This window comes from Spea bombifrons, chromosome 11, assembly GCF_027358695.1.
Source record: "Spea bombifrons isolate aSpeBom1 chromosome 11, aSpeBom1.2.pri, whole genome shotgun sequence".
In the NCBI taxonomy this organism is placed as follows: Eukaryota; Metazoa; Chordata; class Amphibia; order Anura; family Pelobatidae; genus Spea; species Spea bombifrons.
The window spans coordinates 4276728-4303357 of NC_071097.1; the positions used below are offsets into that span (position 1 = coordinate 4276728).

The 26630-nt window shown below is 38.7% G+C and overlaps 1 protein-coding gene and 3 long non-coding RNA genes across 6 annotated transcripts; 2 read left to right on the forward strand and 2 right to left on the reverse strand.

Moving 5' to 3' along the window:
- Nucleotides 1-532: 532 nt before the first annotated feature.
- LOC128468570 (uncharacterized) lies at nucleotides 533-1309 on the reverse strand. Its single transcript, XR_008345866.1, has 3 exons — nucleotides 1154-1309; nucleotides 805-855; nucleotides 533-717 (listed from the first exon to the last, which is right to left on the reverse strand). It is a non-coding gene; the product is annotated as an uncharacterized LOC128468570 (long non-coding RNA).
- Nucleotides 1310-4869: 3560 nt separating this feature from the next.
- LOC128468568 (small proline-rich protein 2D-like) lies at nucleotides 4870-15201 on the reverse strand. 3 transcript variants are annotated; one of them, XM_053450323.1, is made up of 6 exons: nucleotides 15105-15201; nucleotides 14960-15001; nucleotides 13618-13662; nucleotides 12589-12633; nucleotides 12435-12479; nucleotides 4870-5119 (listed from the first exon to the last, which is right to left on the reverse strand). In XM_053450323.1, the coding sequence occupies exons 1-6, from the start codon at nucleotides 15172-15174 to the stop codon at nucleotides 5058-5060; spliced, it is 309 nt and encodes a 102-aa protein (XP_053306298.1). In that variant the 5' UTR covers nucleotides 15175-15201; the 3' UTR covers nucleotides 4870-5057. The 3 variants fall into 3 exon arrangements, with proteins under 3 accessions (XP_053306298.1, XP_053306300.1, XP_053306299.1); XM_053450324.1 differs by lacking the exon at nucleotides 4870-5119 and adding an exon at nucleotides 11468-11658; XM_053450325.1 differs by lacking the exons at nucleotides 12435-12479; nucleotides 12589-12633; nucleotides 13618-13662; nucleotides 14960-15001; nucleotides 15105-15201 and adding exons at nucleotides 5530-5580; nucleotides 6135-6305.
- On the forward strand, nucleotides 9147-10403 carry LOC128468572 (uncharacterized). The gene is made up of 3 exons (XR_008345868.1): nucleotides 9147-9282; nucleotides 9650-9703; nucleotides 10210-10403. It is a non-coding gene; the product is annotated as an uncharacterized LOC128468572 (long non-coding RNA).
- Nucleotides 15202-20446: 5245 nt separating the features above from the next.
- Nucleotides 20447-22211, forward strand: LOC128468528 (uncharacterized). Its single transcript, XR_008345856.1, has 3 exons — nucleotides 20447-20603; nucleotides 21559-21612; nucleotides 21972-22211. It is a non-coding gene; the product is annotated as an uncharacterized LOC128468528 (long non-coding RNA).
- Nucleotides 22212-26630: the final 4419 nt, after the last annotated feature.

Sequence of the window (26630 nt, forward strand, 5' to 3'; positions counted from 1 at the left end):
GTCAACTCATTAAGATATTAACCTCCAGCTGTTGAGTATTACTTTGCCATAGTGCTTAACATACCAGACTGGCTGAGAGTCATGGGACATGTAGTCTGAACAGCTAGAGTACTAACTAACCCTAGCTGCAATACATGTTTGAAATAAACTACCCTGTGTCTGCAGCCTGCAAACTGCATCTCTGCCCAGGTGGGGACTCTGTGCCTGTAAAGGAGCAACTGCCAGAGTAAAGGGGAGGAGACCAACTAGAGGGAGACGAAGAGAGCAGACCAAACCACTCTGACATCCGGGGGTGTACAGAATTAAATAAATGTCTTATTTTGTGGGGTACCAGGGTTTTTTTTCCTACCTCTATGTCTAGTTTACCTACTTTTAATAGCTTACGGTTTCTCCTCCTGCTGTTGCTTCAGTGGGCCTCTTTCAATTTCCAGGGAGGGGGGCAGGGTCCCATTTTTGTCCCCCTCCAAACACCCATGCTTAATTAGCATATAATAGCCACTACCTCTACCTCCAAAGTAATACAAAACAAAACTTTAAATTTAACATATTTTATTCATTTGGAACACAAATTTAAAAGTCCCATCGATGAACAGAATTTTATAAATATACACTCGGGGTGAGTCTTATAATAAATCTGATTTCCGGATGGCGGTTTTCATTTCTTCACGCACTTTTCCTGCTGGTCCTGTGGGCACTGTGGGGTTGGCTTGCAAGGTTCTAAAGAAAGACAAAAACATCATAAAATTAGATTTTTTTTAAAAAAAAACTAAATATTATTAAAAATATATATATAAATATTTTTACCTTGTGGGGGTGGGCACTTTTGCACGGGTTCTGGGCACTGAGGCTTGCAAGCTGAAAATTAAACAGAAAGATATATTAATGGTTATTCACACAATGTGTTTTTAAAGGTGACGTTCCACTTAAATAAAATATTATATGTTTTATCTTTATGTGTATTATATATATATATATAATTAAATTATTAATCACAAAACGTATTACCAAAAACCTAGAACGCCCAATAGCTATCTCACATAGTTAGTAATATTATTAGCAGGAGAAATCAAGTATTGTGCGCTGATCACGCCGTCCCCATTAGGTGCAATATATTTACAATATTTTTAACCGGAGAATAATGCGTGAAACTTACGATCCTGGCATTGCTGCTGGGGTGGAGGGCATGGCTCCGGGCAGGGTTCCGGGCATTTCTTCTGTTGTCCTCCCTTGACTCCAGACATGGTTCTAGATAGAGCTTTGCAGATGGTCCGTCAGAGATAAACGAAGATCAAACAGCGCACTGTGTGTGTCTCGGGGAGTCTGGAGCTTTTATAGGCCGGGGTGAGGCATCCATCGCTTGTGACACACGTTGGGTAATTGTTCAGTCATCTCTGCTACTCGAAACCCCTCGTAATTATGACATTTGTTAGGTAAATGATCTCGGTAATTCTTTCTCTTCCTTAATGTTTGGGTGGAGATGAGTGTTTTTTCTTCCCCATGCTCAGGGCGATGATAAAATTCCTTAATGGAGTGTAAGATAAAAAAATGCCGCCTTTCTAGTTTCATATCAGATGTATTCATTCTATTTATCTACGTCTCTATCATCTCTCCATCTATAAGCAGATATATTATTTATATTTTATTATACCGTGTGCGGTTATCTAGAGGCAGACAAAAAGTAGACAAATTCTCCTGCATGAGGAACAGTAGAACCCTTACTATCTCCCCCTACTTCACGTCTGCAGGTATTACCACCCAACGGCAATGTGGATGAGTACACGCCGTGAGTACAGCTGTCTGCCGGTAACGGGTACCAACGACCTTACATTAACCCCCCCTTTGAGGGCGAACAAAGGCCAAAACTTCCCCGGTTTGTCTGCATTGAGAGCCAAGCCATGCAAGTCACTGAGGTGATTGAGACCCATGACCTTTATTCAGGACCATATCCCTTCCACCAAAAGGCCCTGGAAACTGTATCCTGCATGCATCGAGCACTCGGGGGCCCAGAGTGGATGAATGAGCCCATACCAGGACATTACATGTCTCCGTTGCGGGAATGAGCATAGGGCTGATTGGCCATTTACTGTGAACGGGGGCTTTAGACTGGAACTTCAGAATTCTATTGAATAACGGGGATGACGATTGGATTATAACAGAGGCAATTATTTCAGAAGGATGGATGATTGGTTCAGGAGTTATTTTATCATTGGAAGAATTGCCTTGATAACGGATAAAGTTTTATATTATTATATCCTGGACAATATGAAATCAAACCTTGAAAGAAATAATGACCAACATGCTTGTCTAGGGTTTAATATTTTTAGCGTTGCTGAGATTCCAAATTCTTGTGATCTGTCAGATTATTAACAGGGTTTCTCGCCCCCTCGGAAACATGTTGCCACATTATAGCTGTATTCGGTAGACTAGAATTTCTTAGAGAAGCAAGCAAACCGGTGTAGATTGCCACAAAATTCTATTTGTTGGGACAGGACTGGTCCCACATCAATCTCGGAGGCATCCACCTCAACCACGAGTGGTTTGGAAACATCTGGGTGGGTTAGAAGTTAGAACTGGTGCTGCGGCAAAGGATCGTTTGAGCAGGTAGAAGGTCTGAGCTTTAACTTAATGGAGCAATCATAGGAACGATGAGGTGAAAGTTCTTCAGCCCTCTTTTTATTAAACACATCCGCATATTCTTTATATTAACTGGGCAAGGTAGAGGGGGTGGCAGAGGAAATAGATGTAGATTTGACTAAGACCTTTTCTGGGCAATATGAGGGAAAGGAATTTTCCCAGGAAGTCATATCACCCATCTGCCAGTTGATTGTAGGGTTGTGCCATTGCAGCCATGGGAGGCCCAAAACAATGGGGCATCTGGGTGATTAAATTACATAAAATGTCATTGATTCCTGGTGAAGTAGTCCCACACAAACGAGTAGCGGAAAGGTTTGTTGGGTAATGATCGCCAGAAGCAAGGGTTGTCTATTAATAGCAGGGTTACTAATAGAAGGAAATGCCTTGGAGAGAGGCATTAAATGCTTAAAGACAAAAGATGAGTCAATGATAGAGCCCGTGGCTCCGTACTCAAGAATGGTAAATGTAGACACTGAGATATCGTTCTATTCTATGGAGACGGGAACTAGGAATTGAGTCTCCCTTACTTGGCCGGCGTGCGGTAGTTTTCCGTCTTGGTAGGACAAGATCTGGTGTAGTGACCCTTCTGAACACAATAGAGACAAAGACCCTCCGATCTTCTGCAGGCCTTTGGAGCCAGTGATAGTTTGATAGCCCCTAATTGCGTGGGTTCTTCATATCCTGAAACAGCAACAAGTGGACTAGGAATCGCCATGAGTCAGGGGATAGGAAACAAACTTTTTGGCCTTCTGTGCCTTGCTCTCATCCTATTGTTCAGCATGAGAGCCATTCTTCAAACTTAAGGTGGTCTCTGGTAGACAATTCATGTTTGAGACATTCAGATAGATCTTCATAAAAGGCAGCAATGGGAGCCTCACTGGACCAGTTTACCTCAGCGACAATAGAGACAAGGATGCTGTGGCTGCTTTCCAGGTGGGTCAAATGTTTTTTGGAAGCCTTCAATTATACGCTAATAGAGAATCCTTCTCCCAGAGTGGAGAAGCCAACAGATGAGGCCCCCCACTTTAGCCCTCTCAGATGGGAACTTGGGAATGTGAGTTCAAAGTGAATTAAACATTGGCTCAGAAACACCCTGCAGGATTCTGGTTCTCTGTCATACCGATAAAGTGCTGGAATTTTAAGTGGAACAGGAGCAGGAGTCCCGATCATATGAGTAGCTTCTAACCCAGCGGATATAGAAGGAGCAGAAGCACCCTGAGATACTGAAACCAAGATCACATCTTCAGACCAGAACCCGTATACCACGAGCAAGTTATTAAACCGCATGTCAGATGCCAGTCAGCAACAGGTCCCGACGCCGTGACAGTATCGCAATTATATTAACACTTTAATGTCCGCTCTACTATCTTTTCTGACCATTCTCCTATTCACTCCATCATTGAACACAGCTGCAATAGAAAGTCTTGCTCTGCCTCACATTTTTGCGCCTGGATACATAAATCTCACTACTACCGACGAAACATAAAGATCACAAGATTTATTACAATATATGTTGTTTTTACGCTCCCTTACTTTTGTCCCTTGATCTTCCGTGGTGAGTTTGGAAGGAACGCATTGAAGTGATTTGCCGAATAATACAAATAATTCCGAGAACGCCCTTCATTCTCTATTGTTGGCGCTATAATCACTGGGGTTTATACTCAAGGAGAAAAATATGTTTTCCTGGGAATTCCCATTTAAGACAACTCCTTGTTTATAGTAAGAATTGTGATGACATCACAAGAAAAGAGTGAAATGGCCCTAGAATGTGTAATGAGGCTTTTAACGCACCGTGTATGATTTTATTGTTACCGTTTATATTAACCACTGAATATCATACATTAAACATTTCAAATGTTCAAAGCGGGACACTTTTATTTTAGGGGGTGTGGTTGGAGGCGTGGCTGGTGGTGGGATTCAACCAATCCTTTCTCATATTACTTTTCGGCCAATCAAAATCTATTTACGTAACTTCTTAGGGCTATTTAGGAAAAGGGCAATGCATTTTATTTACACAATTTAATTTATAAAGCCGTTTCCTGCTGTTTCTATACACAATAACGGGAGCTTTAGGGCTGTAGAACCCTGTGATGACCTCATACCCAGCAAACATTCTGAGCTCATGGGAGGAAAAGGGGACACAGGGACACATCTTGATACATCTTGGTTTTAACTAATGTGTGACCCATTTGAATTTTCAGTCTATACCACAATGGCCCCAAAAAAACCAGAACATGAAATTTAAGATAATTTGTTTATTTGGAAGAAATCCATGATTTAAGTGATCTCAATAATGATGATCGCTGCTTCACAGAGCAGTTTTTAGATCGTTTAATGTGACATCAGTTCCATCCATGAACAGAATTTTATAAATATACCCCCGGGGGGTTCTTTAAATAAATCTGATTTCCGGATGGCGGTTTTCATTTCTTCACGCACTTTTCCTGCTGGTTCTGTGGGCATTGTGGGGTTGGCTTGCAAGGTTCTAAAGAAACGTAAAATATCATATAAGTAGAAATATAAAACATTTGGTATTTTGGCAGGACAGGCTTTACATCTAAGGGTATGGAAGTCATTCAGGCAGAATATCTACTTAATCATTGCCTGCATTGATCGGTAATAACTTGGCTTTATTGATATGTTTTTTCTCTTAAGATTTTTTAAATAAAAAAATAAAATATTCAAAAAAAAAAAAAAAGAATGATCCTCTATGGCCGTACATCCATCCCAACCATTGGGGTTGGATTTCAATATTTGAATGCTCAAAAAAGAAAAAATATGTTCTGTGTTCATTTACGCGCACACATAAATATATAAAAATAATATAATTATTATCATATGATTACAATAATAAAAAATATATATTATATATAACAATATAGTTTATTTTTTTACCTTGTGGGGGTGGGCACTTTTGCACAGGTTCTGGGCACTGAGGCTTGCAAGCTGAAAATTAAAGAAAAACATGGATTAACATATAAACAATGGTTATTCACATAATTAAATGTGATTTTCCACTTCAACAATTATTTTGTAATATTAATTTATGATATAATTTTTTTATATTATTTTTTTATAATATATTTATATTATTTTATTTAGATTTATTTAAGCAGATCTGTCATTTTAATCAAATGAAAACTACAACAAAACGCTTTTCTGTGCCTGCTTTTATTCCACATGAGAATTGTTCCCAGCAGAAAATATATTTAAACACAAATTATTTTTAGATATTTTTACACCAGTGGCAATAAATGACGATCGCATGAAGAAGATGGGTTTTTGAAGACATTTGCTTATTATAAAATGATCAGTGAATGTGATAGAAGCCGCATGGCGTACTATGGATGAAAAAACATAAAAAGTATTATAGAAAATCTAGAACACACAATAGGAATCTAGCACTATCAGTAATGATTATAGGAAGAATCGAGGCGGCTGCATGCTGATAAGACCATCGCCATTCAATGCAGAATATGTTTAATGTGCCTGAAACTTACGATCCTGGCATTGCTGCTGGGGTGGAGGGCATGGCTCCGGGCAGGGTTCCGGGCATTTCTTCTGTTGTCCTCCCTTGACTCCAGACATGGTTCTAGATAGAGCTTTGCAGATGGTCCGTCAGAGATAAACGAAGATCAAACAACGCACTGTGTGTGTCTCGGGGAGTCTGGAGCTTTTATAGGCCGGGGTGACGCATCCATCGGTTGTGACACACGTTGGGTAATTGTTCAGTCATCTCTGCTACTCGAAACCCCTCGTAATTATGACATTTGTTAGGTAAATGATCTCGGTAAACGTCTTTCTCTTCCTTAATGTTTGGGTGGAGATGTTTTTTTTGTCTCTCTTCCCAATGCTCAGGGCAATGATTATATTCCTTAATGGTTAAAAATGTCACCTTTCTAGTTTCATGGATATTTTCTTCATTTTTTTATATCTATCAATCATTACTCATCTTTCTCTGAATAAATAAGTAATAATTGTGACATTTTTTATACCTCTCTTCCTTGAAGCTTGGGTTGGTGCCCGTTTTAGTCTCCTTCAGGAGAAACTAATATTTGTTAAAGGAATGTGCCCCCCGTGGACCAATGGGTAAGGGGGATATGACTGCTGGCCCATGCAGGAATGCTTTGTGTCGCTCTCATTCATTGGTCACGTTTACAACTTTGTACCAAGCAGTGGTGGCACTTTCTTACTTCCTTGTGAACCAGGATCACGCAGGGAGAAGATCTGGATTTTTCCCACCGTCCCGCCCGGAATGGACTGCTAAAAAGACAAATTTTGCTATTTCCACAACAGCGGAAATTGGGAGAGACCAAGCCTGTGGTGGCCGATACAACTGGTTTGAAGCTCTTGGTGAATATGATGGGCTTACCTCCTTGACCTGCTAACTTGGTCATCAGTTGGCAGTTGTTTATTTCTCAATATCGCTGGTGATTAACATGGATTAATATTCTGTTTAGTTTGTGGTCACCTTGCCAGTTCCTAAGAGGACTATGTGGTATCCACAACTAAAAATTGGGAGAGACCAAGCCAGTGTGGGCTGTTGGCAATACTGGTTTGAAGCTCTTGATGCATTCATTGGGTGTAACTGCTTGATGAGCCATCAGCTGGTCAATCTCCTCAAATTGGCCTGGCGGTGAATATTTGTTCAATAAAGCTGTGGTTGAGCCCTTGCCCACATATTTGTGTCCGGTATCTTACTGGCATACCTGGGAACCTGGGAACGCTGCTCCTCCGGTTCTTCCGGGTCAAGACCCGAATCCTCCGGGTCGCGGGAGCGGGGTCTTGACACGCCCCGCTTCCTGCCCATTTTTTCCTTGAAATGGGGGTGTTTTCCGCTGCCGTCAGTGGGCAGTCCTGGCAGCGTCCCGCAATGGAAGGCTCCGGGTAGCCGGACCCGAGAAGTTCCCAGGTATGCATATTGGGGAAGAGTAAAGGTAGTCTCCTGATATCTGAATGGATGCTATAGGCCTAAGCAGTCATGTCATTTTAAAAAGTCACCAATTATATTAATACCGTATATTATGTATCTAAGTTTGGACAGTATAGCGATCGACAGGCGGTTCCGAGAGGCTGAACCGCTCCTGGGGGGCATTACTGCTCCTCTCTAGTTCAAGGACCTATCCGCTTCATCATGCAGTTAAACCCGTGGAGAATCACCGTGTATGCCGGGAATAGCGGGTGCGACGGCTGTGGCTGACCGCTCGGGGTCATGGGTAGGTTGCCCCGGTCCTGTAGGGGGTTAAGACATAGGCGCACCCTCCTATGCAAGACATATTGCACTCCTGAATGCAGTGAACTGGTTATATCTATATGATGGTGATACTAACCTAAAATTAACCTCTTAAACCCAACCTAAGAACATCCCAGTTAAGTTTAATCGGCATTACTCACTTCTGATTCAAATCTTTTTTTTTTTTTTTTTTTCAAACAAGGAAACATTTAATAATAAATAAAAAAAAAATATTTGTCATGTGGAATCTATGATATAAACTTATTATTAGAATTTTTTTTTCAAACAAGGAAACATTTAATAATAAATAAAAAAAAATATTTGTCATGTAGAATCTATGATATAAACTTATTATTATAATTTTTTTATTTTTTTTTTAAGTGAGTGTTGTGTCTCAACCAGAAATATCGACAAATAAATTTGATCAATTTAGGATAGTGCGCTTCTTACGCCCAAGTGTTAAAAATAAAAGGAATGGCACCTTACAAATTCCAAATATACAACTCCATATGAATGTATGTATAAAAAACAGAAAGGGGGAAAAAACACAATATAGCGTAATATAGTTAACAAAAAAAAATCCAATTAAATGTAGGCAATGAGCAGTCCTGTATAAGGAGGAGCAGAGTGGACCTTGAGAGACTTTCTATTTATTTTTATTTATTTGATTTTTTTATTTAATTTTATTTATATATTTTTTTTATGGAAGTCTGCAGCTTTATGAAAGCACTCTCATATTGGAGAAAAAAAATATTTTTTATATCTTTTTTTAAAAAAAATATTTATTATTCATTAACCCTTCTATGCCTCCATTGAACACATATCTACTTGAAGAAACTGGATCCGGAAATATTTTTTGTTAACTATATTACACTATATTATTTGTTCTGTTTTTTATATATACATTCATATGGAGTTGTACATTTCGACATACATGCAGACCTCCCAACAGTCCTCTTTTTTTGGAGGACAGTCCCTATCCCAAGTAGCTGCCTCTCTGTCCTGCTTTGGAGGTCAATGGGGATCGTTGGCCAGTGGGGGGAGAACCTCAGATAAAAATTTTTACAAAATTAAAATAAAATGGCAAAGCAATCAAACAAGGAAGGAAATTTCAGGATTGTTACCCAACCACCGGGGCAGGGAGACAATTATATGCAAATTATGAATACAACATTTCGCAACCGTTGGGGATCTTGAGCAATAAAAAGGTATTCGAAATGAAATGCCTGTGTCATCGACTGTGTATAAAAGAACCCAGAGACGGATACGGCTCATTATTTTACCTTTGATTATTCTGGAGTTGTTATCAATAGAACTTCACCTTAAAACCATGTCTGGAGTCAAAGGAGGACAACAGAAGAAATGCCCCGAGCCCTGTCCGGAGCCATGCCCTCCACCCCAGCAATGCCAGGATCGTAAGTTTCCAGTCTTTTTTTTTACTTTGGCTAAAATATTTTAAAAAAAATAAAAAAAAAAATAAAAAAAAACTTGTAAATTGCTTGCAGATTGGGAAAGATCAGCTTTAATTTTAATTTATGATTTGGTTTTATTACATCATGATTACATCAAGCTTGTTAATTAAATGAGATAAAGCATCCCAAAATTATTTGTTTTGTTACGCTTCTATGGCAACAACCTACATAATACAACAATAATAATAATAATTATATATAATATGTATTTAATTTATTGCTATTAGCAGACAAAGTAGAATTCAAGAATTCAGATTTGTTGTAATGTTGACGTAAAGGGCCATTAAAAATATTAGTTTTTTTCTTTCAGCTTGCAAGCCGGTGTGCCCAGAACCAGAGCAAAAATGCCCACCACCACCACAAGGTAATCATCTATTTGAACTCATCAAAACACTATAAGAACACTAAAAATATATGACTACTCTTATCAAGCGTAGACAGAATTTTATTGTACTTTTTCCATTTAATCCTATTTTTTTTTTATTTTTTTATTAAAATGAAAAATGAATTCCAAGATAAAAATCAGGAAAAACGACGGGGATCTCAACAGGCGCAGCTTGTAGGATAGAAGAGAGAGTGGATATGAAATAAACATTTAAATATTAAAAGAGATTTATCATAGCACAAGTATATTTCACAGACGTTAGAACAAGAGGTCATGATCTAAAACGAAAGTTTTTTTTATTATATTATTTTTTATTATATTTTATTATATTTTTATTATATATATATATTTATTATATATTTATTTATTTATTATTTATTATATATTTATTATATATTTTTTTATATTTTTATTATATTTTATTTTTTTCATGTATTTTTTTTTTTTAACGAATATCTAACGCTTTCTTGTGTTTGTATCTTTAGAGCCGTGTAAGCCAATTCCACAGTGTCCTCAGGACCAGCAGTGCGTGAAGAAGTGAAGAGGAGGCGTTCGAAGCCACTGAACCGTAGACCCTCTGAATCCCAAAAAAACATGTGGTTTACAAACTGTATTTATTAAAATCTGTGTTGCCGATGACACATTATTGACTGTAATAAATCGCTATAAAAGTATAAAATGATTGTTTCGTATCTTGATGGGCTGGGCTCAAAGTCCTGGGGGTATTTTTGCGTGGTCTTTGTTGTGGGATTCTTATTATTATTATAAACTCCATAGTTAAAGGAGAAGTATTTGTCTTGGGGTACATAACTTCATACCTGAGAACTCTCCAGGTGTCCCCGGAGTCTCTGGGTGACTCCCTACTTCCCTGGGTCACTTATAGGGGAGGGACATTTGGTTATGCCCATTACCTGCCCACTTTCATCCCATTCTCCGCCCACTAAAGACAGCCCTGCCCCTTCTTAAAGCCACTCCCCCAGAAGAAGGAGATCTTCGGGTAGCCTGCTCTAGGAAGCTCCTCGGTATCCATAGCCTTGTTTTTTAACACCACATACAGGTTTTATTTTTTCTTTACCAATTAGGTTTGAAGGTAAGAGACAATTTTAACTTAAGGATGTCCAGATCTAAAGGTGGCAAAACGAATGTCACTCCCCTCCCCTGATTGTTCCATGGGCCGGTTAAAAAGGATCTACCACTGACTACGTTCATTTCTATAGAGTACTGAACTTGGGAAAAGTGAAATATGGACAGATATGTCATTTATCTATTATTTCTATTAATATATAGAGGCCTGCCACGTCAATGTCTGGCTTAGTATGTAGTGATGGAATTAAGCTGTACCACCATCAGTGTCTGGCCTGTATATAGTGATAGGAATTATGATGTACCATATCTGTTCAGTAAATGTTATTTATTTAAACTTAGTTAATTATTTATAGGTTAATATTTTTTTTCAGATTTCTAGTTTTTTTTTCCAGTTGACATACAGTTTACAGATCTATGAAATAAATATTCTTTAAGTTGGATATGCTTCCACATGCTACTTTTTTCTGGTTTTATAGCATGCGCCAGACATATCCAGCCGCTAGTCGCACCCATTTTGCTGCTGGAGATGTCGACCAGCGGCCAGATTGCCAGTCCAAGCCCGCCCACAATCCAACCAGTTCCTATCTATACCCTGCGTACACAGCCATTATTATATTTAATACAACCAGGCAAAACGCAGAATTAAATGCGGGAAAATGTTTTAATTATTGTGTGATTAATAGAACAAATCAGTACGAATATATTAATTCATTCATTGATTAAATAGATGTTACAGTAAGAAACGAGATATAAATTTGACGTAATTCAGGTTGTCCACGAGGAAGAATTCCCAAACTTTTCCGGTGTTCACTTTTTCCAGTACTTTTGATCCTGCGGGACGCACGGCTCTAAAGTAAAGAAATATTACTCGGTGTATACGATTATCATAAATCAGGCACATTTAATATTTGTAGTAAACCAGGAGATAAAAGAATGAAAAGTTTTTGGAATATATCATTAAAGCTACTGTTCCACTCCCTCTGCTGAATGTAACGAATTGTAGCGTTAGGCGCATCAATGCTAATTTTTTTTTTTTTGCTTTGAACACTTAATTGTCATGTGACACAAAAGCTGGTATTGATGGGTTGTTGCCATAGTAATTAAGTAATTATTTTTTCACTCAAAAACATACTAGAGTGTAATTACGAGAGTGTAATTAATGTCCTATCTAAGTGGGACAGCACCTTTAAAGAGGGAATGGCATTCTCACATAAACTGAAGTTACTAGAAAGACAACTATGCCATAAAATAATGAAATAAATCTGCTGAATTAGCATCATAGCTGGAGTTCTCCATCTCCAAAGGGAGTGGCTTATTCGGGGGCGGGGTTATCTACACATCAGCGTGGGCCTAGCCAATCAATGGGTGTGGCTAGCTACGGGAGGGCAGGGCTATCCCCAAGTAGCGTTAATTGGGTTAGGAGAACGCGAGTGTGACCCGGAGACCCCTGGGAGCACTGCTTCACCCGGAGACTCCGAGTCAAACCCAGAGATGATTATCCTCCAGAACAGAATAGATTTATCATGAAGCTCATTTACGCTGGAAGCTTTCTATAACAATGCAACATTATAAAAAAGATAAAAGTTATTTACTTAAAAAGGGTACGGTTAAGAAACGTTCTTACCTTGGGGTGGTGGGCATTTTGACACTGGTTCGGGGCATTTTGGCTCTGATTAAAGGCAAAACGGTAACGCGTTAATGCTGCAGGACTGGGTCGTCATTAAGAATAGAAAGAAAGAAAAAATAACAAAAGAAAAGCAAAGTTCTAAAAATGTTACCTTGTGGAGGTGGGCATTTTGTGACCGGTTCAGGACACAGCGGTTCTGGATCAAAATAGAAAAAAAAACGTTTTTTCTAAATTAAGTAAAATAACAGCAAGGGCTGCAAACCAAACATAACTACTCCGGTATCTACTTTTCTAAAGGTGAAACATTTTTTGCGGTTTTATTCCCTAAGGATCTTTTTAAAGTATATTTAATAAATATTTTAAAATAATATATAATAATTTATAATAATATATAATATAATATTATATAAAATAAAAATATATATATTTATTTTTTTTTAATAATAATGACTTTTAACAATTATTCCAACAAACAAGTGTTCTAACAAATTTAGTAAAATACATTATAGTTATCAATATATCATTAAAGCTGCTGTTCCACTCCTGCTGAATGTAACGCATTTGTAACTAATTGTAGCATTAGGAGCATCAACGCGAATTTTTTGTTGTTGCTTTGAACACTTGTCATGTGACACAAAAGCTGGTATTGATGGGTTGTTGCCATAGTAATTAAGTAATTATTTTTTATGTAAAAACATACTAGAGAGTCTAATTAATGTTCTATCAAAGTGGAACAGCACCTTTAAAGAGGGAATGGCATTCTGACATAAACTGAAGTTACTAGAAAGACAACTATGCCATAAAAGAATGAAATAAATCTGCTGAATTATCATCATAGCTGGAGTTCTCCATCTCCTAAGGGAGTGGTTTATTCAGGGGCGGGGTTATCTACACAGCAGCGTGGGCCTGGCTAATCAATGGGTGTGGCTAGCTACGGGAGGGCAGGGCTATCCCCAAGTAGCGTTAATAGAGTTAGGAGAACGCGAGTGTGACCCGGAGACCCCGGGGAGCACTGCTTCACCCGGAGACTCCGGGTCAAACCCAGAGATGATTATCATCCAGAACAGAATAGATTTATCATAAAGCTCATTTACGCTGGAAGCTTTCTATAACAATGTAACATTATAAAAAAGATAAAAGATATTTACTTAAAAAGGGTACGGTTAAGAAACGTTCTTACCTTGGGGTGGTGGGCATTTTGACACTGGTTCGGGGCATTTTGGCTCTGATTAAAGGCAAAACGGTAACGCGGTTAACACGGAGTGGATCGGCATAACAAAAAAGGTTTTCTAAATTAAGTAAAATAACAGCAAAGGCTACAAACCAAACATAACTACTCTACTACTTTTCTAAAGGTGAAAAATGTTTTGCGGTTTTATTCCCTAAGGGTCTTAAAGTAAATATTTTAAAATAATATATAACAATTTATAACATATAATATAATATTATATAAAATAAATATATGTTTTTTTATTTATTTTTTAATAATAATGTGTTCTTACAAATTTAGTAAAATACATTAAAAGAGATAATCATGTCTTATCCAGACAACCAATCAGTTTGAAAAATTTTAAGTATAATAAATAAAAATAAATATAATAAAATTAAAAATAATTGAATACATTGCAACATAACGTGTACAAAACAAATCAAACATGAGCGTTTTATAAAGAATTAAGTTACCCATAATGCATTTAATTATTACTTTAGAGAGTGTAAAAATATATAATTATATATATATTTTTTTTAAAAAAAAAATTCTTTAAAACCTAACTTCAGTACTAGTCCACAAATTTTTTTTTCATTTTATTTTGAGGTTTACCTACTAAAAAACGAGGATAGTAGATGAGCTACCATCAGAGAAGACATTTAAATGCATCATCTTCACCATGCGTTATGAATGAGCAACCCAAAGGAGGTTCAACGCCTTCATTCAACAGGAGCCTGTTGAATGAAGGCGTTGAACCTCCTCTCGAGGATGGAAGACCATGAAGACAGAGGCTGGGTACTCGGTGGTACTCTGTGGGTCCAATCACAAGAGTATGGCAGAGGACATCAACCAGCGTTTTCACCAGAAGCACACACCTTGGACTTCAAGGCTTGAGTGGCCTCTCCATCTCATGTCTAGACACTATGTAGGTCCAGCTCATTCCTTTCTACAGAAGAACATCGCCAAAGGTGGCCCATCATAAAGCACAGTGAAGGTGATGAGTTGGACCATGGGACTCATAGTTCAGTGAATAGACTCTTCCGTTCTCCTTCAAACAACGTTAACAAAACAAGGCCAGCACAAGAGCAATGAACCCAAAATGGACTAGATTTCAAGAGACCCTTAATTATAAATGCAGAGAGTTTGACATGGACAGGTTCGAAAAACATAACAAATCGGAATATTATTTATTTTGAAATATAGATCGTATCGTTTAACAGTTGGAAAGAATTTCTTATAACTTTCGATATTTTCTATGACTCATTGGCTGTCACCGGCACGATTTATTAGGCCTGGCTTGGATTTGGCTTACCTTGGGGAGGAGGACATTTTTTCACAGGCTCGGGCTCGCAGGCTAGAAGAAGAAAAAGCAATTTGTTATATTGCTATACACATCACAAATACAATACATCGAATAAAAGAGCACTAGAAGCCTACTAAACGATGGTCCTACTTACGTTCCTGGCATTTTTGGGGTGGTGGAGATGGTGGGCAAGGTTCTTGGTTCTTCTTCTGCTGTCCGTACATCGTTCTTCTCGGTTAGAGACGAAGAGATCGGTTGAAACTTTGAAAGGAAAGGAACTGTGTATGATGTCGGGCTATCGAGCGGTGCTTTTATACGTGCGCCGATTCGTTGTGAAACACTTGTTATTGGTATAGTCACTGGTATTACTCAAAAGACCCTAAAAATGATGACATTGCATTATTAAAAAGTAATTAAAATAATTGTCCGTCTGGCTTCCTTAAGGGCTGGGTAACATTCTTTCCTTCTCAAAGTATGTTTTCGACATGGTTTCATTTTCAGAATTCAGAGAGAAATGAGCATTCTAGATCACAAAAAAATAATAATAATAAGCGGAGCAGCCAATGTTGAGCAAGAGGCCAATGAGTCCACCATTTTTCTCTTTTTTTTAGAGCAAAATGTTGGTATGGTCAACATCTAGGGATTGGTAGGAAAGCTCCTAATAAAATTTGTTTGTCTCGACTATTGCAGGAACTTCTTAATTACAGACATACTCGGCATGCCGTTCTCCTGAGAGGAGGGGATGAGGTCTCCGACGTGAATTTGGAGGCCCACGTTGCTGGTTGACCAAAGTGGTCAAGTGAGGCTACAGCCCAGGACTACACACAAGTATCCCCGTTAGCTAAATAGGCGTGATGGCGTAGTAGCCCTATAAATGGATGGTTTTTTTTTTAATTCCTGTTTTATTGTCTTAATTAAATTTAATTAATTTATAAAACAGAAATAATTAAACCTTGCTATTTCAATGCACAATTGGTGTGGATCTACGCATCATTAAAAAAAAAAAAATATATATTTTTCTTTTTTAATGGAACTCAACAACTAAGGTCACTGACCACGGTATAAAAAAAAAAAAAAAAATATTAAGCCTTTACGATAATAACAAAATTAGCTATAAAATAAGCTTGACCCAGATATGACGACGCTCAATAGCTCGCTTTATGTATAATAGGATCAATGTGTGTTATATAGGTTTTATTTTGTTTATCTAAAATGTTTAAATATTTTACATAATTTTTTTTTAATGATTATAAATTAAAAAAAATATATTATGTAATCTTTTTGAAATAGACCGTGAAATAGGAGGCTAAAAGTACTTAAAAGGACCCTCCAGTCATCATAGGGAAGAGAAGAGAGAGAATAGGGAGAGAAGAGAGAAAGGGAGATATGATAGAAACATTGAAATAAATCACTGACATACTGCACTGAGAACAGTACAAAACTCAAAAAAAAAAAGAAAATAATAAAAGAAATAAATAAAACAAAAAACCTTTTTTTCCCACTTAAAAATAATGCCCCCTAGCCCTTCCATTATAAGTGAAAAAATACAAATAATCACTATACCTAAGACTCTTTAAGCCAATAGTATAAAAAATATGTAATATGGGGTAATATGTAATATGTGGGATATGACTGAACATTATTTCGGTAGTTTCTGTGAACATTTAAGCATGTTTGTAAAATGTGATTTTTTTTTATTTTACTATGTTTTTTTTAATCTATTATCACTAATAACTCATTATTATGTGTTATGTATTTCTATGCGGCAAAACGGCCCTACTTCTCCTGAACAAAAATGATGTATAATGTGTGCGGCTTCGTCGATTATTGAAAAGAAACATCAAGGTTTAACAACCGAATGGGATAAATAACAAAAAAATATTTTGGTCCTTTGATTATGAAAACCTGAATTATCGTTTTGTTCCCTATGAGTTTGCCTCTTTCCACGTCCATCAGCTCCTGCACTGCAGCTCTGGAAATGCATCTTTTTATAAATTATTATTATTATTATTTATTATCTTTAATATTATTTTTTATTATTATTATTTTTATTATTATCTTTAATATTATTATTTATTATTATTATTATTGTGATTATTTTTTATTATTATTATTATTATTATTATTATTATTATTATTTTTTATTTTTTATTTTTTTTTTATTATTATTATTATAATTTTCAGTCTGGTGAAAGGATACATAGTACGTACAACGGTAAGGTACCAATTATTAATTGGTGGGGCTGTTTGATAGCCGGTTGGACTAAACTATCTCTTTAATTATGAATGAACAGATATTTGTAGGTTTGGGGTATTTTAAAGGGGAAACGTACCATTAAAATCACCGAAATTACAGAAAAAGTGTAATTGTTTAAAAGTTCACCTAATGGAAGCTGAGACTGAGCATTACCTAATCAGTTTTTTCTGTTCTGACGTTCTCTCCCTTCCAAGACTGCCTGAACCATCAATCTAGAATGTAACAATAGGGTGACAGAGAAATTAATGAGGAGGAATAATCATTAAAATAATTATCTGTCTGCATTCCTTACGGGCTGTGTAATATTATTTCTCAAAGTATGTATTAGATACGGTTTCATTTTATCAGAATCGAAAGATGAACAATCTAGATCAGAAACATCAGCAAGCGGGGCAGCCGATAAGGAGTAAGGTGCCAAGAACTACCCCACTCTTCTCTGTTCAAAATGTTGGTATAGTTTTAGTTACAATCCAGAGATCGATAGGTAAAGTCCACCGCATTACGTGCCTGAGCATCATAAAACATTTTGTCTCAAGTATTGCAGGAACGTCTTAATTACAGACATACTCGGCATGCCGTTCTCATGAGGGTAGGGCGTGAAGTCTCCTACATGAATTTGGAGACCCACATGGTCTAAGAAGGCCACAGATGAGGACTAAATGCAATGATAGGCATTATTTTACAGGGGAATTTTGTCCTCCCCATCTTCAAGGCTTGTGGGAAGTGTGATGGGCAAAGCATATCCTTAACAATAGGGAGAGAGGACTTCAGGATAAAAAAAATAAGGGGACAGAAATTAATAGTGATGGAACAATCATGTAGATCACGTAGAGCTTCAGGACTGGATGCACATTAGGTAGCATTTCACAGTGGCTGCACAGCACCCTGGTGCCTGGTAATCAAGGCGCTCAATGTTACGTGTCTCTATGGGAGAAGGACGGCACCACCATGGCAGTCCACATGGACCATAGACATGGTCAAGGTAGACCATGTATGAGATGAGAGGGAGGGGATATGTGTCAGCATATGTGTGTTTGCTAGTGAATGGAGTTAGCATGTGTGTCAGTACACGGTACTTGAGTGTCAGGAGTACTCCTGCAGTGTGCCCACCATACCAGTGCCTCCGCTCTGATACAAAAAGGGAAGCCAAAAGCACGCACGTTGAAAAGGTGTTGAGTAAAGGTATGTAGCGCACATAACATGGAGCCTCGGGGCAACGCCGAAGGTAGACACATTACTTTCCATAAGTTTTATTCTCAAACAAAGGTGAAATGATTTGTTTGGGTCCCGAAAGTAATGTCCAATAAGGAAACATACAAAAGGAACCAAGAGTCCAGAAATCGAGCCAATAGGTAAGGGAATCGAGCCAATAGGGAAGCCAAAGAACAACCACAGAAGAACGCTGAGCACTGTCAGGGAGGGGGTTTTTATTGGTGAATTGGGGCACCAAGCATAACGGACGTCACATACTCACCATGTGTCTGGAGTCTCCAACATCTGGCGGCTATGCCTTGGTACCCACTCAGCATAATTTAACGCTTTCATAACTATTATTGTTGAACGCCCAAACCCTCCCCGAAAAGTTGTCTTAAAATGTATAATTTTTCTGGGAACACTCAGCGGTTGGTGCGGTTTCTATGTGTTAATCAGAGAACACAACCAAGTGCCAGATCTGATAAGGGTTATATGGTTAAAATACTGGAGGGTGTGGATAGCCACGTTTAATAAGTTGCTGGTATGAAGTCTGATGGGAAACAGTGCCTCCTAACAGACAAAAGACAGACACTTTATTTACTTATTCATTAATTTATGACGGTTCCATAAAACTAGCAAATATGGCTTAGCCCAGTCCACCTTCTGACCCAGGTTGACTCGTGGCCATACCTCAGAGCTTCCTAGGGTAGGCTACCCAAAGTATTTTATCTTCCAGGTTAGTAGCTTCTTAAAAGGAAGGGCTAGCCACACATGGAAGCAGGGCTTGTTGAGCATGGGGCAAGGCCAATCCCAGAAAGTCTTATTGCGGCAGGCAGTGGGTGTGGTCAAACACCACCCCCTTTCCTTGAAAAATAGGAAAACTGACCCCGAGACCCAGGGAAGCAGTACTTCTCCCGGAGGCTCCAGGTGAAACCCAATGGGGTCTGTTTACTAAAGGGAGAGCAGGAGAGGTTGGATCATCATGAAAGGTCCAACCTCAGCGAGCTTCTGCTGGTCCTGTACCATATGTGGTCAAATCAGTAACACTCCATCACTCATTGAACTATGCATTATACAGGGTCAGGGTAGATGCCCCACTGTCCAAATTCTGTGGGACCTTCTGATCCCTCCTGACTTCGGATCCTCCGGACCTATAGAATAAATGCAACAACACCACAGGCCTCCGGCGGCAGCTTCCACGTGGTCGCCTCGCAACTCCGAGGATGGACAGGACCACCCCGACTCTGCCCACTCCCCAGCACCACCAATAGTAGTGGAAACGCAAGCCCACCTAACATGTTTACATACCATTGGCATGCGTAGGATGATAGTCAGCCCTGCCCTTGCTACGTAGCCGAATTTAACAGATTTGCATCTAGACGCAGCATTAGGAACCTCATTTCTGGCCCTGTTGAATATTCAACCCTTTCTTGAAAATAATTAACATAAATATTAAATCATAAAATATATAATTATGTCATGAAATGATATAATTAAATTCAATATTTCATTTTGCCCTATTCATAAACATTGCCACGGGACGCAAAGGCGCCACAGAAAACGGATTATTTCCCTAAAAGCCCCCATCAACGTGCGTTAGTTATTATTCAGGAAGTTATAGAATTCTATAGGCCCAAGAATGGAGGCCATCACAAAAATGTCGATATCGATCAAGTAATTTCGAACACGTCCATGACAAAACTGTGATTGGGCAGCCCAAGTATTCAGAGCACGCGGAATCATTTTTTCCCAATTAAAGCTTAATAGTCAATGTAATGATTTTATAATATATACTTTGAAGCGTTTCACGTAAACGATCACGGAAATAAAGCCTATTATCTTCATGCGAAAGGCGTGTGTGTATCTGTCAGGAGGAATGAAAGAGCCCTAAACAGCCCTCGGGGAAGACGAACGAGTAATTATTTTTAAAATGAATAACAAAAAAATATCATAATTGTTAAGATTCTTGTGTAATAATAATTGGGTGTAATGAGTGTGTTGCGCAATCTTTTCCGTGTCTATGTATAAAAAGCGCCAGGTTTGGGAGAGATCGAGACAGATCCCACATCATATTTTGCCTTCGTAGAGGTCGGACGTACGAGCTACAGAACCCAACCGAGATGTCTGCCAAAGGAGGACACCAGAAGAAGTGCCCAGATCCATGTCCAGATCCATGCCCACCACCACAGAAATGCCAAGATCGTAAGTTAAAATTTTTATTAAGGAACCACTGTAGGGTTCTAAAGGTCCATCTTTGAAAAATGTGTAAAAAAATATTTATGAAATGTTCGCTTTTCCTAATTTTTTTCTTCTTCAACAATCTCAATCTCCACCCTTTACTGAGGAGTTGAGATATAGACTTATTGGTCCAATAAAACATGGGATTTTTATTTTTTTTTTGGTCAAGGGGACTCCATTTTTTGGGCCAATACCATACCTTTTTAAAGAGTCACGTAGGATTTCGGAGAGCTTTATCGGGGGGGGGAAGGCCAAGCAAATCCTGAAAGCAGGAAGCTAGGCTTGGAGAGATCAAGACGGAGTAGGACTTGAGTCCCATGGAAGTCGGACGTGCAATCGCTTGTAGATAGAAGAAGTAGAGGTTAATGCCAATTAAACACGCATGGGATAGGCTCCAGAATCTAAGATGAGACCGACGACTGATTAAAGTTTGAGTTTTTATGGTTTTTTGAAAAATGCTATGTTTGACATTCTCCATGGAGGCGACAATAAAAGAAGGCGTAGGGCGGCAGTTGTCGTGGGGTTTTTTTGGTTTCATTTGACAATTTAGCAAAGCCAGGAGATAATCCCGGCTGCAGACTCATTGTTTTCTTATGGGATTTAAAGATTAGTGTTGGTTGTAGAAAGGAATGGGTTAACATTGTCTATTGATCAGCAGCCTTCAGTGTCAAGAACATTCCATGAATCCTATTGTGTTAAAAGAAACATAGAAATTTAGAATTTTCACCGTCCCGTCTAGTCGCCCGTTTCTCCACCCTAATCAGTGGAACCATATGCCTAATGAATGTATTAATTAAAAAAAAAAAAAAAAAAAAAAAAAAATATATAAAAAAATAAGAATAATTATGCTTTATATGAGATTTTGTTGTTTTAGTACATTTATCTGTCCCAGCTTGAAATAATTTCATTTTGTTTTTAGCTTGCAAGCCTGAGCCAAAATGCCCGGAACCGGTTCAGAAATGCCCTCCTCCAGGTAATTGAAAAAAATAATAATAATTAATTAAATTAAAATTAATTTAATTTTTTTATGTATTTTTTTTATCACCGTGCAAGTAAAAATCCAAGAATTTAAATGTTACGTATAAAAAAAACTGTTCAGATTGTAAATTTGCAAAAGTGGATTTGTCACCATAGCAACCTTTAAAACTGTCCAGTCAACAGGAAGATGTTGTTGATTGTTGACAGTAATAAGACCACAATGTACTTAAATTTGAACATTCCAAGAATTAACTTCCAGGACTGAACACATAATATTCTCATTATCATTCTAACCCCCAAATGCATAACCTTATATTTTTTACTGATTTTTTTTTATTTTATTTTTTTTTTTAGATCCCTGCAAGCCTACCCCACAATGTCAACAACAAAAGTGAAGACGGCAAACGGCTAGCGTAAAAACAATGAAATTGTTTTGCAAATTATGTTAATTACCTGCTTGATTATCACTATTCTGTAAAATATTGTAAACGACGCGTGATCACTGCAAAAAACAACCTGCTCAGCTAAGCACGGTTTGTCAAATGCCTGACGCAGTCCTATCTAAAATGATTAAATTTATCTTCTGAGAAAGCATTGCTGATCATTTCTTTTTTAACGACACATGGGGTCATATGAGATTCTCATTGAATAACGCACATCAGAGGGCAACTCACACATTTTTAATTACATATCCTTCTAAATCTGGCATCTATACCCAATCCATAAGTCATGTCTTCCATGGTTATCTATTCCGAAAGAACCCCCGTTTTTTTTATAGGTTGTGTGTATAAATGAGCTGGTAGAGCCAACATCTTCAGCATCAGACGTGGTGGTCCTGGCACTTTAAGGCTAACAACCGCCTGATGATGTAAGTGCGGCTGTCGGCTGTAAATACTCCCAGGCCTGTCCATCTGCTGGACCCAGAGCACCCTATCTGTCGTTGGAGTGGCAGATCGGTTGAGTGTATGGCACTACTAGCCATTGCTCCACAGATGGCCAGTCCAGGTCCACGTAAAGTCTGCTACTTCAATAAACCACGTTCCAAGTTCCAACTTGGGGTGATAGCAGGATTCCAATTCAATCTGTTTTTGGAGCGGCCATGTAAAACCAAGAAACATTTTTGAAGAAATGCCCCGGCTAGATGTTCTGGGGTTGTCAACGCTTGATAATTGTTTTAGTTTAACCTCTGAGGGTTTCCATCACAGCCTCTGCCTTCTACTCCCTTTTGTTCAATGCTGGAGTGCAAAACTTCCACACAGGAACTTGGGGCGCAAATAAGGACTTTCCCTCCTAAACAGGGACACTTGGGAGCTATCTGAACAAATGGAGATACTGGCTCATCTAGGAAGCCGTTACAGCAGTACTTTGTAAGCTCTTGTTTGGGGTATGCCAAAACTTTTTGTAGTTTTTGACCATATTTTGGGGTCCTGACCACTTCTAGACTACTTTGAGGTCTCTTCTTCATATTGAATAAAATATCTATGACACACTTGGTGACAGGGTCCCTTTAAGCACTGCTAGGTAGTAGGTGTAGAGATAATCTGATGTAAGTGTTGGGAGTGCCTGACATTGAGAAGCAACTCAAATAAAAATGGATGTGTTTGGAAATTAACGTTAACAATGTTACACCCAGATAATGCCTAGGATATGAATATCATCATTCTGGAATAACATGGCAGACCCAGGAATTTCTCTGTAGCTGGCCCAGACTGGCCCTTTGGGACATCAGACAAACAGACTGATGGCAAAAACTTAGATACTGCCTCTCCAGTGTGTGGCCACCAGCTGGATCCGTGCAGCTGCACGCTACAACAGTATAAAAAGATGTGGCCGGACATAGATCCAGATGGTGGCCACTGTCAGAATTCCAACCTGCCTGATGGGACCCTGTCTATATTATATCACTCCAGTATTAGCACCTCAGCGACTAGTTCTAGTCACCTGTACCTCGTTACCTGGGTGAAGCTCCCTCCTTAAATACCTGCCTTATCCTTTAGTCTGGGCCTTTGCATCGGAGTTTATACAGCCTTCTATGCACACTGTGTTTGGCCCTGCTAGCGGTTTTCTGTTTGGACCCTACCGTTTTGACCACGCTTGTCTTGACCCCGTGCTTCAGTTCCTGATGTGGCCTTCTGTCTATGATCTCCTGGTACCGGCTTGCTCGTGTATGTTACTATTGGCCTGTCTGTTCCTTGCTACCAGTCACTATGTATCATGGAGTGCAGACAGAGCCTCTGGTATCTCCTGCACTAGGACTTCTCCTTGACTCCCTGGCCCTGACAGCCACACACTGCAGCACCCCGATCCGCCACTGGAGCGGGCCCGGACTTGGTATGAGTAAGCATGACCCATAGCCTGACCTTGAGAAGGGCACTCATACTAACACACATCCAGACGCTCGCACTAACGCACATACACAGGCACATACCGACACACATGTACACAAACTAACATACACATACATACCCAGATACTCAAACTAACTGAACCGGACACATACATACTAACATACCTAAACAAAGACACGTTGACACATTAACATACCCAGACACACACACATACACATTCACTAGGTGCGTGGGCACCATTATTTGTCACACTAACACACACAAAGACACATGTTCACGTACGAACATAACCAGACACACATGTACCCGGACCCATACCAGATACACACATCTTCACACACTGATATATCCCCCACATAACACAGATAGACACACACACACACTTAAACATCCAGGCAGACACATACATATCCAGACACACATACATACCCAAACACACAAACAGTACATACCCAGACAGACACACACACATACACAGACACACATACATATCCAGACAAACACACACTAACATACCCAGACACGCATACATACCCAGGCAAATACATACACACAGCTCACTTACCCCATTAAGCCTCAGCCTGCCTTTGATACAATGTTGTGTGACCCCCACTTCCTCCAGGAAGTAAGGGAGATAAAGAGGTATGTTCTAGTGTTGAGACTTACCTCTTACCAGAGCATGCCTTTATCTATATCGTGGGGAGTGACAATTGCCCTGCTGCCCCTCCTGGATCCGCCAACAGACCCAGAGGTGTCACTAAGGTGGTGCTGTGTGTACAAACCGCATCGGGTGACATTGTCAGCTTGTGTGAAACCTGAAGCTGCCGTCTTCAGTGACCTGTTTTTTTTATTTCCCCCACACACCTGGAGCTTGCTTTCCTCCTTCCGAGACATTGTCGCAGGGGTGACAGAGACAACAGTGTGACAAATCAGAGCTGATTCAATGCAATGACATCCATGCGGGTGACAACATGAGTTACGGCACTAGGTGACACCAACCCTCGTGACCCACTAGCTTGACCAATTTATCCTGTTGGCCACAATGGTATGCAAACACCGCTGTTTCTAAAGAATGATAAACAGTTTCTATAACCTTATTTACCTAATGCCTCAATATCTTTCAGCAGTAGAACCCCTCCGAAGAGCAACATACAGTATGGTGACGCCAAATGAGAGTCTGCATTCAACCGTGCAAGTTGATGAAGCCCAACTTAAAATATATTAAAAAATAGAAAAAAATATAAAATAGTAAAAAAAATTGCAACATCTAAAACTAGTTTTCTAGTGATGTCTTCATCAGAGGAACCAATAAAATGTAAAAAAAAATTCTAAATCATGTAAAAAAAAAGAAAGTTTTTTTATTGAGCAAGACCTGAAATTGGTGCTGTGGCTTCCAAAAATAACGGCATGGAAAAAGTTCAAATACTAGCATTTGGAATACCCATGGGGTGTCTGGTTTTGTGGGATAAATTGATTTGGCCGAATTTAAAAATGTCTGAAATGGGATATGGGGGCAGGCTGACCAGATGTCAAAATTCTAAAAGAAAAATTGCTCACCTTACAAATGTGGCCTTTTACACCGGAAACAATTCAACAAACTCATGCATGGGTGGTATCATGGTACTCAGGAGATGTTGCTGAACACATGTTTGGTGTTGTTTATCAGTGACATATACCAGAAGCTGTAAGTTCGCACCTAAATGTGTGTGAAAAAACATACAAACAATTACTACCACTAACTTTGACAAAGGCTGGTGGCTGGAATTAGCGTATGGAAAGAGTTAAAATTCCAGTGTTTGAAATGCCCTTGGGCATCTAGTTTCAAAAGTTAAATGGTTTGATGGGGTAAATTTATTTTGCTGACTTCAAAGATGTCCCGGATATAGAACATGTGTGTGCACTAAATGAAAAAAAATTACAATAAACAGCAACACCTCAAAAATGCTAAAAGAGCCTTTGTCCCAAAGTGTACTACAAGTATTGCAATTAAGTGCTTAAAAAAAGAACAAAAGGGACATCAGAACGCTTGGAAAATTATGAATTTGGCTGCAAGGTATTATCGCCCCCTAGTGGTAACTAGACGTCAGTGCTATGAGTTGGCATATCTATGGCAGATTGCCAGCTATCTCCTCTGTACTGGCAGGGCAATTGAAGGTTTAGATGTATTAGGTATCCAGAACGAGGGTGGGTCTAACACTTAGCATTTCAAAAGACAGCTAAAGACAATGTATTATAACTAACTATTATAGGAGAAATAAGTATAATTTACCACTCCAGCTCAAGTGTGCGTGTTACAGCAAAACACCAGACATGTTGAAATATGGGAGGAGAAAAAGCCTTCTTCATCTTCAGTCTGTTTATGTTTCACTGTTGGAGTCTTTTGTTGAAGTTAATATGCTTTATTGGGCCAACATAAAGAAAGATTAGCCATGCTATTGAGCTGTCAGAGGTCTCATTCTCAGGTGTAATTTGAATAAGAAACTGTAAAAAAATCAATGCTTCTTTTATTCTAAATCTATATTAAATATGTAAATGGGCCAAATACGATTTGGACTAATTTTTCGGTTTGTGTTTTGGCCCATTCGTTTCCAGGCAACAAATTATGTTCCCGGTGCCCGCATTCACTTTCACACTCTCATTCTTTCACACTCTCATTCTTGTCCGT

What these genes read in the sequence shown, in the direction of transcription:
- LOC128468568 (XM_053450323.1), bottom strand. Translation starts at nt 15,174, where the DNA reads ATGTACGGACAGCAGAAGAAGAACCAAGAACCTTGCCCACCATCTCCA. An exon ending in ACCCCAAAAATGCCAGGAAC is followed by an intron (nt 15,002 to 15,104) that starts GTAAGTAGGACC and finishes TTCTTCTTCTAG; the next exon opens with CCTGCGAGCCCGAGCCTGTG. An exon ending in AAAATGCCCACCACCCCAAG is followed by an intron (nt 5,120 to 12,434) that starts GTAAGAACGTTT and finishes ACGTTTCTTTAG; the next exon opens with AACCTTGCAAGCCAACCCCA.